The sequence below is a fragment of the Pezoporus flaviventris genome, unplaced genomic scaffold (assembly GCF_033815535.1).
Source record: "Pezoporus flaviventris isolate CSIRO_AGI_PZ_B2104156 unplaced genomic scaffold, CSIRO_AGI_Pfla_v1 ptg000073l, whole genome shotgun sequence".
NCBI lineage: Eukaryota > Metazoa > Chordata > Aves > Psittaciformes > Psittacidae > Pezoporus > Pezoporus flaviventris.
Genome location: NW_026892621.1, coordinates 3,010,516 through 3,028,469, shown reverse-complemented (window position 1 = coordinate 3,028,469; position 17,954 = coordinate 3,010,516). Strand labels below are relative to the sequence as shown.

The following is a 17,954-nucleotide window of genomic DNA, read 5'->3' as shown; positions in this document are numbered from 1 at the left end:
CAGGGAAATAAGGAAAGCCTCACGGCTGCAAAGGGGGACAACACTGCGGAGAACATGGGCAAACTGCTGCTGCCAGCTTCCAAACGCCTTTCCTCCTCATGCTCCAGTTTTTCCCTCACCGTGCCCTCATTGCAGCGTTGAGCTCTCTGCCTTCTCCCACTGTCTCTTCTTCCGCCAAGCTGACTTGCTTTCTCATAGGCAGGCCAGCCCTGACTGACAACTTGACTACGTCATAGATGACTGATCTTCTTCACAGACTTCAAGCCAACAACTGGAGCTGCCAGATATATTTGTGCTTTAATGTTAATGGTAGGGAACTATGCAGGGAATAAACCAGAATTTAGGCCAGGCCATTTACTTGCGTTGTCATTTAAAGTTAGTATAAATGAAAGCTATCCTCAGTCTATCCTTAGTATTTTGGGGTTTTTTTTACCACTCTGTCCCCATTTCTGGCCTCATTTTTCGTGTATGTGTTTTTGTTGGGGTTTGCTGGCGTTTTTTAAGGTATCTATTTTAACTTAGAACATTGTTAGCAGCAATGGGGGAACTCATCTGGACAAAATACGAGATGACCTGAACCTTCATGTGCAGTAAAAACAAATGGTAATTCTGTCTTTTAACACACGAAACAAAGAGCTTGAGAAGAGGTTTTTAAGAAAACCGTACCCGAGAGTAAAAATATCTTTCCAATTTCAAATACCAAAATAACTAAAAATGTCATTTGCAGGATAAAAGCTACCTTCTCATGGTTCTGCTCGGAATAAAAAGAGGATTCAAGTGACATCCAATAGCAGCTTCGTTCAGCATGACTGCTCTTGGCAGACAGCTACAATAAAGCACAGGCTCTTTTGCTGTTGCCTCAGGAAATATAAATCCTCATGATTTTCCGTTGATAGGTACAGCATAATCTGATCTATTGGGCTTGGAGCTTTGTGTAGAAATGAAACAAACAATCTTTCCTAAGCAGTGAGGGTCTCCTGCTTCCATTCCATTTTGAAAACAAGGCTTCACATAAATAAACAGACACATAATATATGTATACAGGCAGATAAAAGCAAAGGTCAGTGCTCTGTCAGACAAGAATTAGAGAGCTGCAAGCAACTACTGTTAAAAAGATATGACATATCAATCCTCTTTTTCATCACTGATAACTTTATATGGTAATGTGGGGAAATGTATACAAAAATCCATAAACCAACCTTCTACTACTCAAGTTTTTAAATGACCCAGTAGGAAGCTTCCAAATATCCGTATTCCTCAAAACAACTTTAAAGTTTTTTTCAAGAAGTGATGGAATTATGAAAGGTAAAGGGAATTTGTTGGCTAAATAGTATATGTGTGCATATATATATATATATATTATTTTTGAGACAATTTTTTCATCCAGTTAAAAACAGTAGACAAGATAAATTCAAGTATTTGATAAATGAAATCCAGTCTACATTTGACTGAAAGGAATAAAAATCAGTAAGAGAAGTATTAGTGCTTTGCATGAGGGCTGTTCTGAAGGGAAGATTATGTATTCCCACAACCCAGACAGCTGTGCTACATTTGGATGCAAATATATTCCTCACAAATAAAAAGAGCCCTTCACCTGGCTACTACATCCATGTTCTCAATACCCACAACAGATTTCCACCTATTCCTGCACAGCAGCTGCTGTATTAAAATCTTATTTTCCATTACTTTTACCACTTCACTTCAGTAATTTCTTCTGGTTTTCCTGTATCCTGGGTTACCTCCCTGCCCTGCCAGCCTCCCTCCACCCCTCTTCCCCAAGAAAGCATGAAGTGCATCCACTCCAGTCTCCTGCATCAGACAGTCAAAAGGACTCTATTCTTAGCAATAAAATTCTGTGCCAAAATCTCTTGAACCGCTTTCAGAATAAAGTTAGAAATTTTGTTCCACTTATTTTAATAAGATAATTCATTATCTATTCAAGGAAAAGGAATTATACTAAGCAAGAAGGTGAATTCACACCTTCCTTCCTTTCCTCGTAAATCCCAAAGGCTGTGCCTGTTAGCTCCATACTCCTGCTCCGCGCCGATGCCCTGAGCCAGCCCATTTTCTCAGCACCATCTCCCACGGAGGATGACCACTGCTCTCCTCCATGGAGAACTCCTCTCAGGAAAGCCTGTGGAGAATCCCTGCTCTTCGCTGCCCTCCGGGCCCTCCCTGTTGCCTCGTGAGGAGTGGTGGGTCTGAGCAGAATGTGGAGACCCTCATGTAGGGCTATGGTAGAAACATGGTTGGAATTTGGGTGCTGGTAGCAACTTTGACAACTTCACTGTTTCATAGGTAGATGTTATGGTGTCACAAAGAGGTGTTCTTCAGGCAGATGATAAACAGGAAACATTGCTTTCTGTGTCCTGGCTTCCTTCGCCCCTTTCAGTTTTATCCAATAAAGGCCTTTTTGTTCCAAAGTTTTACAAGGCCACATTCGTTACTTGATTAACATTTACAAACACATAGACTTGCCTGTGACATCTCGGCCTTTTTTCCTTTGAGATCCTCAGCTGAAGGATGCTGCTGCATTGTACCACACGCTACGCAAATGCAGTAAATGGTCACTAGAACTGAGAACAGCCCTGCAGCTCCAGACATGCACCTAATACACGCATAAGTAGCTTTTTTGCTCCCCAGGCACTTACGGAGTACCAGCTGAAATGCCTATGTTAGATCCTAATAATAACGGGTTCAGCTGGGTGTTCTCCACTGGAGCTGAAAATCCCTCTATTAAATACTAACTGCAATCTCTTCTTAGTAAGAACTCATTATACACATCCCACAACCATGTCATCTGTGCCCTCTGACAGCTTTCAGGAAATCAGAAGAAATACTCTTCTTACTAAAACTGAATTTTTGCAAGCAGGAGCTCAGTAGAGGAGTTCAAATCACTAGCAGTGGTATTTGGAGTCTCTATTTCATGACTTCTCCATGATATTCAAGACCAATGTGCTTCTGCTCCAAGTGCATGGAAAATACTCCCAAAATGCAAATTTTGTTTTCAGGGTAAGAGATACTTTACAGTCCTCATCACAGCTCACATGCAAAAATGTATGAAGTCTAATCTTTATTTCTGTGTGGGAAAGCTATCGAAAACATGACTGTTGGAAAAGAAAGGTTTTCTGGAGAACAGCTCCACAATACCAGCATAAAACCAGCATTAAAGTGGCTCTGCAGCTAATGGAATGCAAAAGCAGCTCACTCAGTAACTTGATCCTTGGAAAGCGTTAAAAAGAACTATATTTAACGATGCTATTGTTCAGTTGGACTAATTTGTGTTTAATTTCTCAGGGAAATTCAAATCTTTTATCCCAAGCAGGGATATTATTTTCTTTTTATATTTTTATCAGTGGTTCAATTGCCCCTTAATCAAAAAACAATGCAAGAGGGAGTATTTATCATTCAGCAGAGCATCTTGACTAATTTTATGGTCCCATATGTGATCACTCTGAACAGAAGTTCATACAAAGCGCAATTTACAGCATACACAGAACTAGATGACTAAAAATAGCATGTGTAAAATTCAGTCTTATAACACATGCACCCTTTGGGTTTGAGCTGATGTTCACAATATGATTAAATATACTCTGGGTGCACAAGTATGCATTCAGTATTAGCAGCTAGAATCATTCTGTATGCTTTATCCTAGAAACAACTCCCTTAGGTGTTTTCAATTGTATTTATTTATGATTTAAAAGGGGCTATGGAACAATACCTTGTATCTTACACTTTAGCTAAAGCTTGTTATAAACAATGAATAAATGAACTCCTCTGGTATTTGGAGTTGTTATTCTTGTGGCAGCTGTACTGCAAGGCTTGATTTTATGACAGAATTATAGCTAAAAGTCACCATTAATTTTACATAGAGAAGTTCAAGCAGTCATCTGCTATGCATCCAGCACAAAGGTGATTTCCAGGGGATTTCACCCATTTATCAGTTTGACAGAGAATCAGTCTCTGTGCGAAGCTAAAAAAGAACTGAAATGGTGAAATACTGACTCTTCCTAACAGACACACGTAACTCACTTCAACAGGAAACAATGAAGTCAAGCCAGAGTTAAAAAAAGTTCAAAATTATACTGAGACCAAAGTGAAATTTTAGAACTATTACTGACCAGAAATTTTCCAGTCAAATGGAACTATTACCACAAGAGAAAGACAGAATGTTATATTTAATACTACATGCGCTTCACTCTGGGAAGTCTGATGCCACTCAGAAACCTAAATCTAGTCTGAGATTCAGAGAGGGCAGTGGAATGGATGTTGAACAGAAACACTGGTTACTGTGTTTGATCTCGGGCATTCAGAATGAACAGTTAAATGTAAAACAAATGAAGCAGAGCTGACATGGAGCCTTGCTCTGCCAGTCGCACCTGACTTCACCGCCACCCAACCTGCTGCCTTCTGCCTTGTTGTTCCTTTGGAATGAAGAAAATTCTGCTAACATTAGTAATATTCTCTCAAGGCCCTCCCAAAGTCAGATGCCACAGTGGCAGCAAGGACTGATGCTGGTGATCAGCATCACCTCTGTAGCACTTACACAAACACAATTATATAGCTTTCTCCCAGCCTTCATCCCAGTTTATCCCTATTACCTTGTCTTAACCACAGATGTGTGCTGAGAATGAGTTTGATTCTGTCTCTTTCTACAGAAGGAAGTATCTAATCTTACTTAGGCTGTAACAATACTAAAATAAGATGTATTAAAATAAGATGTTCCTCTCCCTAGCAATCAAATGTAATCAAATAAATTTCTGAAATCATCATTTACCCAGCAATAGTAAAATACTCTTGCTAACTTACAAATGTGCAGATAAGATTCCAAAAAGCCACTACCATCAAATATGCACTATTACACAGCATTTATACTGAACCACCTGAGAGTGGAAGGCCCATCTTGCACTTTAGTTATCAGGGTCAATTTTGACAGCACATAGGAAAAGGACAGAATAATATCCAGCCTCAGCTGACCAGAGCTGTTTCTCTCTACAGTGCAGCTGTAGAGAGGTGCACTCACATTGCTGTCTGGTTGCACCTAGAAGGTGGCTACCAATGGTATCTTTGTGAGCAGATGGAGTGTCTGTGTGATTCCCTGTCCACTCATGCTGTCGGAAGCAGCTCCAGCTGCCTCAGGGGCTGGTTCTCCCCACATTTCCCTTTCCAGAGGGATTTCAGTGGGAACAGAAGAGTGAGCGCAGTACAGCACAGATGACTGTCTGAAGGGTGCCTCAGCTGTGCCTTGACGTCAGACACTAACCCTGGCCACACAGCCCTCGGGAGCCTTCATTTCAAAACCACGTTTGCTACAAACACACTTGGTGTATCTGCGTCAGGTTTCTCTAAACAGCCTTCTTCCAAGTATTGATTGCTACTAATATCCAGATGTTTACACTGCAAGAATTCCAAGGAAATACATGCTCCAGCCCTCAGCAGCATTTCTGTACTTGTATCCTGTTTTCTGTGGTTGTATTTTAACAGAATACTCTTAAACATGAAGTGCAGGCAAGGCTACGTTAAACAGCTCAGCACAGAGCTATGAAAATAACACATAAACCCATAAACTAAACAAATACATCTGTAATACTAAGATTAAGCTTGGTCTTTACAGGAGCAAATCTATTGGAACTGCAAAAGTTTTCAGCCTCTTAATTAGCTTCTTACAGAAGAATCTGCTGCTGTTAGCAAGCAGGATATTTCCACTTTGCCTTTCTCTACAGAGTGAATAAAATACTTCTGGATGTAATTCACTTCAAACCAGAATGAATAAAGATCATGAACCTCATTGATTTAACCAATCCAATTTATCCTATTTCAGAATTGAAAGTTCTTAGACACACAGAAATAACTGTGCACATATGAAGTCTCAGTGACAACTTGTTCTGCTTTTAAATTTAAGTGCACCAAAACTGGGCCATACCAATCTGACAGCAGGAGAGTTTTAAATGTAGCATGGTCTTGTACTTGTTAAGTACATCCCTATCCTTAAAAGATACAAATATATAGTTTTTACAGCACCTGTTCTCATTTTGAGGACCTCAGTGGTATTTAACGCTCTATTATAATCGACAACAGGACGTTAAGGAATTAACATTGCTTGAAACATTACAACTCCTAGTTTTCATTCTGTTGACAGAGAAAGCCCACGTACCAGGATCTTTGTAGTGTAAGCACTGTTGATAGCAATTGCGTTAACCAGCAGTTCGAGGGTTTTGGCGGGTATGGAGTCTGGGTCAGGGATCTCTTTGTAGTGGACATCCCCAACGTAGGCTTGGACCACTGTCATCCGGTTGGTCGTCAGCGTCCCTGTTTTGTCGGAGCAGATGGCTGTAGCATTACCCATAGTTTCACAAGCGTCTAAGTGGCGGACCAGGTTGTTATCCTTCATCATTTTCTGAGGAAAAGCAAAATAAAGAGCTGTCAAGAGCTGCTTTGACACATTTATAACATCAGTCAGGAAAAGCAAAATGCATGTATTTAGTCTTGTCCATGAGTACACAACGCTCACTGAACTAGAACTCTGACTGGGGATGATAACCCAATGCTTAGTCACAGACAAACAAGCAGTGACTAGCCCTGCAATAATTTTGCCTTCATAAACCGACACAGTCCTGCCCTTTTTTGCAATATATGTACATTTTAAGGAATAGCCAGAACAGCAGAGATTAGCTAAAGAAACTGAACATAGCAAGATTTTTTTTAAACAGTGTCATTAAATGTTAAATAGTAACATTACATGTTTTCTATTCCCAGTGCCAGGATGAGATGTGGCAACACACCGAGGGACCACACATTTGGGGAAAGAAACAAACTAGCAACAAATAACCAGCAACCACAAAAAACCCCACACTACAAAAAACCACCACGGTAGAGTACTCCATTCCACAATGCACCTGGAAATGCAGTGTCATTGCTTCTGTCTTCTCAACATTAAAACCACCCTGTGTCCCATCACCTGACATTACTGTCAGACACTAGCATATCCTCAGAGGGTGCAGTACCACCCCTTGTACACACAGCTGTATGGCAGCTGGACACTGCACATACAGATACTCACCTGTGTGCTGCATGTGTTGTAGGAAGGATATAAGGAGACTGGGAAAGCATTTTAAAAGCAGCTAAAGTCTTTATTAGCAAAATGCCATCCTTGAGAGGAGCTCCTTTTTCCTGATGACGATGATGTTTGGCTACATATAAATAGAGCTATTCCTTCCTAATGTTCAGACATTAATTTGGGTACATACTAAGTAAACGTCACAAAATCTTCATCTAAGATTCGTAAAATATGACCAAGCTGCTAAAACAATCTGAGAAAACTCCTGAGATAAGAGTGGTCCACAAGTGCAGGATTTCAATCCTCTTTCATTTCCTCACAGAATCATTTACACTGGCTACAAAGAACTGCAACTGCACTTCAGAAAAGGACGTGAAAGCTCCGGTGAAACTCTCATTTCTTTGAAGTGTTCCTGAAGGCTTCAAACCCTTGTAAAAATTCTGTACTATTGCACAAGTAAAATGTGAAGACAAAGTTATTCTGTGTCAAAATCTCATAGTAAATTCTGCTCAATGAATTCCTGGTGCCCTTGCAAACTAAGTAGGTGTTTCTGCTGCACTGGGTGGTTTTAAAGACACGTATTAGAATACATGTGTACTTGCAGTTTTGACAGATACTTTTAATATAAAGCAAAGTGTCACTTCAAAGGAATTCCACTCAATATTTTGAGCACATTTATTTACAGGCCACTCTTCATCACACCTAATAAAACCTGAAGACTCACTAGTAAACTCAACTGAACAGCATTTTCTCCCGTAATTATTATTAATGCCTCTTACCTTTACAGAGTAAGCCAGAGAAATAGTGACAGCAAGTGGAAGTCCCTCAGGAACGGCAACCACAAGTACAGTAACCCCAATAATGAAGAATTTAACAAAATACTGAACATAGACAGGAGTGCACTCAGGCAACCACTGCTTCTTGTTGACCACAAACGTGTCAATGGCAAAATATAGTACCAAAATTATTACAGTGATGGCAGACATCACCAAACCTGAAAAGAGAAATAATCAATTACTATAAACCAAAACACAATTAAAACCATGTGCAATTAGAAATCTACATTAGAATTTTCTTATTCTACATGACACTTTTCACCAGTACCAATAATGATGATAATGATATACTTTACAATGCAGAAAAAACATTCCTATAATGCATTTACAACAGCCCTACATTTCAGTGAATAAGGAAATGCTGAACTCTACAGAACAGCTGAATCATATCATGTTAATTTTTAAGCACCATCTTACTGCTGCCACTAAAGCTTCACAGTCGGTCTGGTTCCACAGGAGCTCGCTGTTACTGGAGGGTTTTCCCTTTAGTGCAGTACTTTGGTACAACATTTAGCTGTCCTTTTAACCTCCACCTTTCACAAATTACTGGTCTATCCACATTCAAACACTCATCTTTCTTTTAAATAAGCTTATCTTAAGAGGCTTGAGAAAAGGAGTCTCCTGTAGTTTATGTTGCTGTATAAGATATTTTAGGAAAGCCTTATTGATGTGCCTGACTGAATACAATGAGGCAATGCTGCAGGATCATCCACAGAGCAGGTTTTCCCTGCTTTTCTTGAAAATGTGATAAATACCAGTGTGTCCAAGGTTTCCCTTCTCAAAGGGCCATTTGTAAACCACATGTATTTTTATGAAGAGAGGCTCAAGGGGTCTGACACTGACAACAGAGCACAAGAGACACCAATTCATGGAAGATCTCAGGGACTTAATATGCTCTCCCAGTGACACAGACTTTGCTAAGCAAGCACTCCCCCTCTGCAGTTTTGTGCCTGGATTTGAGCATACAAATACAAACTCCGTTGGAACATCTATTTTGCCTTCTGTGATTGCTGCTCTTTGGCAGGTTTCTATGCAGCCATTAAGCCTGCATTTCAGTGTGAATTAATTTCTCTCTAATGAGATCATATGGGAGATGTAGAATGCTGTGAATTTCATGTCTTGACTGGGTAAGCTGAAGGATGCTAAGGTTGACAGGAAGCAGATGAGCCATGGAGACTGGTATATGCCAGAGGATAAAGGAAAACCATTAAAATATTGTAAAGGCAAATACTCATGACAACGCAAGACATCCCCACAGATTGCCCAATGACAAAGAAAAATCAAATGAGGCAATAATTAATTGAATTCCTATTACTTGCCACATTTTATTTAGAAATCGCCGTTATCGCTTTAAAAGTGATAGTCACATCTATGCAGAAATACCAAAGAGAGTAATAAACAGAAGGCAATGCAGAAAGGTATTTAAGGTATTTAAGATATTAATGATCATGAGAAATGAAGTGGTTTTATATCAATGCAACTGTTTTACAACTAGCAACAAAGCAGAGAAGATTAAGGAATATGAAACTGGCCAAAGCATGAAACTGGACATGAAAGAGATGATACCTACAGATTCTAAGCCATGGACTGTTCAGGTGGAGATAGAAGTGGCATCATGGTGTTACATGATCAACTAAGTGTAATGAACTTAGAAAGGAATGAGAAGGACTAGCAGGGGTAAAATCAAACTGGTAAAGAAGGATAAAGGAGACTGCACAGAGGTAAAGTTAGGAATCTGGTGTAGGGCGTCTGCCAAGGATCTGGATAGAGATTAAGTTCTCTTTAACACCACTAGAAAAAAGAATCTAATGAATATTATGTCATTATGAAAGAGTTTCACTTTCTACCTACATGTTGGAGAAGTGCTACTTCTAACAGTAGGGACCAGGTGGTACTGGATGTGTCATGTTTGGGTAAAAGGCAGGAATATGGATATTAAGAGAAAACAGAATGCTTTCTGAATCAGTAATAGGACATGCTGTGTGAGTGGTATTTTGTGATGATATTAGAGATTCTGAAACTGTGTACTCAGAAGTTCTAAGTGGAGAGGAAATTAAATTTGTAATTACTGCATTTGGGAATCTTAACTATGACATTTTGATTCAAATATTCATTACAATCCAAGTTGCCTAAAGCTTCCAGTTTCTTGACAATCAAAGCTAAGTTTTAGGAGAATAAAAGATCTTCAATACCACATAACTATCTTTAGAAAAGCATTAAGATGACCCATTTCTAAATATTGCAGTAAGAGGCCCATCCTGCTTTAAGAATAACTGGCTCTAAACCCCTTTGTCGCCAGTATAACATACTGCTTCCTCAGTCAGTTATCCGGTCATACCTGCTTTGCCTATCTGGACTGCCAGCTTGGTCAGCTTTCCCTGAAGAACAGATTTTTCCTTCTTGTGCATGTTGGATTTCTTCTTGTCTTTGTCATCTCCCTCTCCCCCTTCTGCACTCTTCAGCGGCTGCATCTCCATGGCAGCAGCCCCATCCTGCTGCTTGGCTAATAATGCAGAACAGAACAGTTACTCCAAAACTATTCATTCCTTTTATTCTGATGTTGATACTGAATTCAACCAGCAACAGTCATTGAAGGGGCTGACTGCAACATGAATGACTATTTCTATGCACAGGATTACACTTCACTCCCATGGCAGTCAGATACCCCTGTGAGACCCAGGGGGCTTCTGCATGGCACAAATGTACAAGCACACCCATGTGCACCCCATAAACATGGGTATCAGGGCTGCACTCTTTGTCAAGCACCATGAAAGTCATTGGGTTTTATTTATTGGTTGATCTTTTTAAACCACCGATGACATTCTGTGTTATACACATATATATCACTTAATGTCTTGCAGATTACTTGCAGGTTTTCCTAGAATAGATCTCAAAAGCTTTGGCAAATAGACAGTCTGTGTTTCTCTAAATGTTGTTATGCCTCATAGATTACAATGCACCCTTACAGTCACACCTCTCATGAAAACATTTTAAAGGTAACGTAGTCCCACAGATGATCTATGGGCCTCATCTCTTGACCACATGGGCACCGCAAAGACCAGTGGATCACGTTTCATGAACTGCTATTCTAGGTAAAACCAGACTTTAAAAGTTTCCTTAGAATTCGGTATTCAAGTAACTTAACCATCCGATGGGGACACCATCATCAGTCTCACATAAAAAAAAACACACCATTTAAGGGCCAAACCATCCGTTCTTGAAAGAACGAACGCTAATGCTCATATAAGGAAACTTTATTTTAGTATCAAAGAGAGAGACATGTTTTTTTAAAGCAATGACATTCCAGTTTATATATGTGTATGTATCTGGTTTGTATCGAACACAGACATAAGTAAATTAAACAGAATGAGATGAAACAGCTTTGCTTTGACATTCGTGAAGAGCTTGTACAAAACTGTGCTTATTTGATCTGGAAATCTAATTCGACTACCTAACCTTAAGCCTTACTTGTTTAATACCATTTTATTTAATAGTTTTGTATCATTAACCACTGAGCTTATCTGTTCAGTTTCTGATCTATCACCTCTGCAATCTTCAGTACTATCTGAAAAGAGAAAGCTGTAGTTTAGTTGACTTCTTTGGCATGACCCAAAGAAATTGTGATAACTGTGTCTCATACAGTAGAAAGGGAACCATGACTTTGCTTCAGAGAAAGCAAACTATTTATTTCAATTCTATCCTGAGATTGAACGTTAAATAAGGAATTCCCAAGATTCTTAATCTTCCTGTTATTTATCCTTATACTATACTCTTACATTGCTGAATAACCTCTTGGCTTTTAGGTTTCCTTTTGTTACTGCTTTACCTTCTCCCTGCAAAAGAAAATGTGTCCATACAATGCCATTAAACACCAAGGTGATGAGACATATCAAAAATAGGGTTGGAAATCCACTAACAATACATAGCATACATAACTTGCACAAGAAAATGGATTTTAAATGAGCTTTGTGACATGAAAGCATAATCTATAAATGGCTCATTAGAAATACTGCTCTTCTCCTATCCTAAATATCTGTAAGTTATAAACACCTGGGAAGGTTTCTTTGTCAGGTTTGGTTGGTTGGGGCGGGGTCGAACATTCTGTTTGAACAACAGGGCCACTTTTACACACAGGCAGAAATCACAGATTTTTATGTTACTTTTTAACAGAATTTAACTACATGCTAAAAATAAAATCCACAACCTCCTTAATACGAAAGAAGATTACCTTTGTTCTGGCTGTTCTCCATATTCCCATCCTGCATTTTGCCTATATGATGAAAAATTTCAACAGACAACAGACAGTAAACAACCTTTGCCCAAGACAGAACATGAAAATGGGAATTTACATAAAAAAGGGCAGACAAAAGCAATGAGCATGTTACAGGTACTTCTTTATGGTCAGAGACCATTGCTATTATACATCTACTTAGGACGACTTAGCTGGACACATTCATGGACTGCAGTCAAGTTCAGTGTTGTAACATATAAATATTAAGTATCAGCACATGATTTTGAGCAAATTGCAGAAGTTGAGAGGGTGAAACTAAAAAAAAGAATCCAGTGAAAATTAATATTTGAATAATATTCCTGAAATGAAATTTCAGAAAACTGGGACTTAAAAGAACCACAGGCGTAATTTTTGCACACCGCAGTATACAGCATGACTATCTTAATGTAGTCCAGAATTAAATTCACTATTTTAGTAAATTAAGACAAAATATAAATAATTGTGTCAACGAATATGAATAAAAATGTAAATCATAAATGGTTTTTAACTTGCATTTTCCTCCCCTAGTTGTATTACTTAGCAAGTTAATCAAGTGCCATGAGATCGTTCTATAGTCAGGTTTATCCTGAAGATATACTTGCCAAGTGCATCCAATTTCCTATTTTAGCTACAGAGAGCCTCAGCGTTCTAACGTCCTTATGTGATTTCTTTCTTTTTAAAACTGAACATACACCATTTGAAAGTGTCTCTGAAATACCAATGGCAGAACACAAACTGGAGTGGACAAAATCTTGGTGTTTGAATCACCAGCAAACAATTTCAAAGGTACTCAAAATTTCTTGGTGGGACCCTTAGGAAACTTTCACAGTGACATCGGAATTTATCTCATTGAAAAGACTGCTTGAGTTTTGTCAATGTGACAGTCAGAAGGGATGACATTCTCTTTGTATAGTTATGTATAATGCACAATAAATAATGCTAAAGAAATTTAATAGTTAAACCACCTTTACAGGATTTCTGACACATTCCAATCAGAAATGCATCGTTAGAGTTTATAAAACTATAAAGGCTAAGGTGCATTTCCTGCATCTTTGTATTTTCAGTAACTGGGAGATCACTAAAACCTTCCCTGTCCAAAAGAGGACAAATGGCCAAATCAGCCATGAATTCATCACTTCACCCCGTGCTAGCGAGCCGCAGGAACTGAGAACCTCCAGAGTACAGGAGGCCAATCACAGCAAGGGGGTCTCAGATTTCTAACTCTGTTCCCATCTTGGCTGTAATAATATATAGTACATTCCCCTTTGCCATGAGACATGCATGGACGAACCCAAACAAAACCAAGTTTGTTTTTGCTGTGGAATTTCCTGAAGAAATTGTACACAGAGTTCACAGTTGAACTTGCTATCTCTCTAATGGCTATTTTTTTAAGAATGGTTTTTAATAAAGTTAGTGGAAGACATAAAGCATCTCTAGAGATTCTGGCTAGAGGATAAAGCCTTCCTTAAGAACTGGAAAACCCTCATTTAGAGCAGTCTGCTCTATAGCTCTCTTTTCAGAACACAAATCAAAACCTTAAAGCAGTATAATTGATGATTCTGCCATTTAAAAACCAAAACAAACCCAAGCCCAAGGCTTGCATAACTGGAAAACACAACTTTTTTTTTTTTTCTATGTAAATCCAAGTATTTAATTTGATGCTATTTATTTGCTGTTTAGTAGTGGTATTATAATTGTTGTAATGAATTACACTAACAATTCATCTACCCTGGCTACCATAAACCAGCAGGACACCAAATGGATAATCACTAACAACAGTGAGAACACCAATATGTAAGAAATATATTCTTAACCTCAGCAGCTACTGCGTTTAGGTTGTTGGGGCAAGGGGAGAGTCATCACAGCTAGTGATTTTCTGATTATGTAGATGGAATAACAAAGAACAGGTAATTTAGGTAATTATGACAGAGAAAATATAAAGAAAAGAATGTAAAGGATTTATTTCCTCCTGTTCAGAATAATTTTAAGCTTGCACTTGGATATAAATTATGAATAAAGAAAGAAATTAAGAAAGAAAATGAGCTGACAGAATCACTACTGCTGAGAGATCCTTTCTCCTTTCAGTTAGTGCTAGGACCAGAAATACTATCCCATCTTTCTGTTTTTTTTATGCATTGTTTAGAAACATTAAAGGGATGAGTATTTACTGATATTTTGATAATGTTTTATACATAATTCTTTTTTAAAGTGTAATCTATTTTCCCATAAATGTTGCAAATCTTTTCTTCTTTTCTTTTTTGAAATAAGTAAAAGGAACAGTGTTTGGGCCCTGGAGTCCAATTCTGAGTTTATTTTTATCACTTTTCCAAGCAAGGATGATGGTTTGTTATAAGAACACAGAGCCTCCTACTATGACTTGCATTCTGCAGTTGCTCTGAAGGTTCTGAATTTGAATATAACACATTCTGCATGTTGTCTTTGCCTTACTAAAATCTGTCCTTTGGAAAGCACCCATGGCACCGGTCTTGAGCTCCTACTCCGAAAGACAGGTACTTCTCCAAATAAACCTTCCAAGACAAGACTCCCACCTACCTCCTTCTCCCAGCCCTTTCTGAGGAGTCAGTGGCACAGAATAACAAAGATCTATCACTGGCATTAGAAACTGTTTGTACATGGGAGGAACTGCTCGGTATCACCTGAAGCAGCTAATGGAGCTGTGTTCTTATGTGCTGTGATGGAGCAGAAAAGCACAAAATACCCTGTGGTTTTTCCACAAGGGCTCCTCTTGCAATGGAAATGAGTTATAGCCCTCTTCATGCCAAGTTTTAGTCTGCAGCTAGCAGGAACAGACGCACATTGCAAATCTATATATAGGGGGGAGAATGACGTCAAATGGATCTGCAGTGAATACTTGGAATTCTCTCATGCAGGCTGGTATCAGAGCCAACGCATTAGTAAAACACAGGTTGATTACAAAAGTACAGATCTGACTCCACTTTACCTAACAGGAAGTTTTAGCCAATTCTCCTATGCACACACTAAATAACTTCACTTACAGTTCAGAAAATACTTTAAAATGTATTAAAACTGCAGATTGTTCTGCAGGAATTGCACAGTGATGTGCATGCATGTGCCAGAACTGACAGAATTAACGGTACCTATTGAGTATTTCAGCTGAGACTTTTCTCTGGGTCTGCTGGGGTATTTCTGGACCAGAATATAATTTTCAGTAACAAATTCTGGTACCAAATGGAAAAACACCCCCAACAACCTGATATGGAGTAGGAATGGAGCAGTGCTCTAACAACAGCGATGAGCACTCCTTTCTCTAATGAAATCAAATTTGGGGTAAACAAGCTGAAACAGTGATTGTCGTTTCCCGTATTTTCTTCTAAAAAATTTACCCTTTTTAAATGCGTTTTAAAAATAGATGAATTTTCATTAATTACATTTCTGTAACATTTTCTCATCTACTTATTCTAAAAACTGAACATATTGCCCGTAGTTTTAACGGAGACCATCAAACAGTTATGTATTTTAATCTCAACTACTAGAACTCAACAGATGTTATAGCAGTTCCTTCAATACACACAGATTGTGTCACAAACCTGCACAAATTTAACACTATAAGCTCACTGACTGAAAACAACTGATTTCTTTTGTGTCAACTCTATATTGACAACTAAGACAATATTCTCTCTGAAAAGGTAACATGTTTTCAATTAAAAAGCAACAGTATTTCCTGAGCTAGGTACTTATTCAAGTATATAATATCTTTTTCTTAATTGGAGGTACTTGCTACACAGAGGTATAGGACTTCAGGTAAAACATGCTTCTTTCCAGTCACATCTCAGGGAGAATCCTCTGACATTATTGAAAAAACATTATTTCATCCCTACTGAAAAAATATCTGCATGAACTTGGTCTCCTTACTTTAGACCTTACTTTTTTCCTTCCTTTCTCCCATCCAAACCCCCTTCCATACATATCTACTTTATTCTCTAACTCATCCCCATCACTAAGTAGGGAAACGCGTCGTATAAACACACCGGAATTTGGCAATTCCCCAGACAATTTCAAAGAAGGGCTGACCCTACTTGCCAGGAATCTGTTCTCCTCTGCACACATGTCAGATAAGTTGAACTGTGGAAAGTATCTCCTGTTCATGTTGATCAAAGATCTGCAGAATTAGTTCTACCACCTCACCTCAAAGGAGTTAAAAGCAAAAACATGCTCAGCTGCACAGAAAACTGACTTCTGCACTTTGTGCACTGAAACCAAGTGAGGATCTATCTCTCAACTCCAAGCTAAACAGGACAGTATTGTTTCTGATGGGAAAGTATATGACAGAAAATCACATACTTACTTAAGACACTGACTTAACTTCCCTTGGAACTCCATTTATATACAAGGTTCAGGCAGTAAGACAGAACATAAAAGGTATTTACCAGGCAACTAAAGCTTGATAACGTGGAAACGAGGTTGGAACTATTTAGGACTCATCTCTGCATCCTGCTGAGTGGCAGTTGTCACCCAGCAAAGCACTTAAGCAGATGCTTAACTTTGTGCAACTTGCATGACTGATCGTAACTGTGACACTGCAGTCTGCAGAGGGACTGGGGGGTGATACCTGGCAAGACTTGGTATGCGTACATCTGGTTTACACACAACAAAGTAGAATTATAGAGCATAAAGAATGGGGAATGATACATTCATCGTTAATTTCCTGGTTCTTGGTCTCTAAGGAATCTGAAATCACAGTGCAGGAACCAGGATGATACACGTTCCTGTCATGCAGTGAGATGTAGAAATGATAAATCCTAGTGTCCCCACAAACTTAGCATGTGAAGGAGCAGAGTTAAAATCTGGTTACATGTTTCTTTTGAATCCTAATAAAATTCTTTTAAAATAGCCTCAGAGATTTCCTTTGCCATTGCTTTAAATAAGATATTGCACCAGTAAATCTTCGTACTTGTCTAGTACTTGGCATTGCTGTGTCAGAAGCTCTGGTTTCACATGCATAATGCAAGAATGACTGACCTGCATGGAAAAAACATTCTATCACCAACACGATGAAAAGCAGAAATACTGTTGTCAGTGCTCCTGGTGCAGCACAAGAGTGGAAGGGTTTTATGGCAAATAAAGACTAATGCATCTGATTATTACAAAAAAATAGAGCTGCTGCCTAGACTAATATTGACCCATTCCACTTAATACTGTTATTAGACTATTCAAAGAGATATCTGCATGCTAAGAAGTGGGGTCAAGAATCTGTACTAAGAGACAGCCAAAACTGACTACTGCAATATTTTTTTGTTTCTTTTTTGTAAATACAGGCAGGTTCATTAGATGATCCCTGTCTAATCTTCCAAAAAAGATGCTCAGCGCAGCAAAATTCCTAACAGACTGTTAGTTGAAACCGAGCCAGATTCCTGATCCCAAGCACTGTTTCTCAGAGCTGCATGAAGACTAATGAATACTTATGAGAGTGCCACATCAGAAGAAGAGAGAATCATTTTATCATGGTGTTCTTCAGATCTATGCTGGCAAATATGTGAAGAACTTTACAATGAAGGCAGCTCAAAAGTTTTGAAACTAGCCTTGCTTAACTGGTCCTTTTAACTGCAGTTTTAATTAATGACAAGTAGATCATAATTCCTACTTCTTCCTCTCCCTGCTTAAATCTGTGTGAATGAAGCCAGTTGTAGCATCTTTGTGGCATCTCTTATAAGCTACCATAGAGTTTACGGAGTAGGATCTCTCAGAGGGCAATCACATGCACATATAACATCTGTGCAGTTCATCAAAGGAGGAGGGGATCTTACAGAGT

General features: G+C 38.7%; 1 protein-coding gene across 5 annotated transcripts in view; it reads right to left on the bottom strand.

The window, feature by feature from the left end:
* Positions 1-17,954, bottom strand: part of ATP2B2 (ATPase plasma membrane Ca2+ transporting 2) — a 244,025-nt gene that overhangs the window by 72,104 nt on the left and 153,967 nt on the right. For 4 of the 5 annotated variants that reach the window (XM_061472920.1, XM_061472921.1, XM_061472918.1 and 1 more), the window contains 4 exons: positions 12,122-12,163; positions 10,232-10,396; positions 7,837-8,051; positions 6,155-6,397 (listed from right to left, as the gene is read on the bottom strand). In XM_061472920.1, coding sequence (XP_061328904.1) covers positions 6,155-6,397; positions 7,837-8,051; positions 10,232-10,396; positions 12,122-12,163 — 665 coding nt within the window. The remainder of the gene's footprint in view (positions 1-6,154; positions 6,398-7,836; positions 8,052-10,231; positions 10,397-12,121; positions 12,164-17,954) is intronic. The other variant, XM_061472922.1, reaches the window with a different exon arrangement.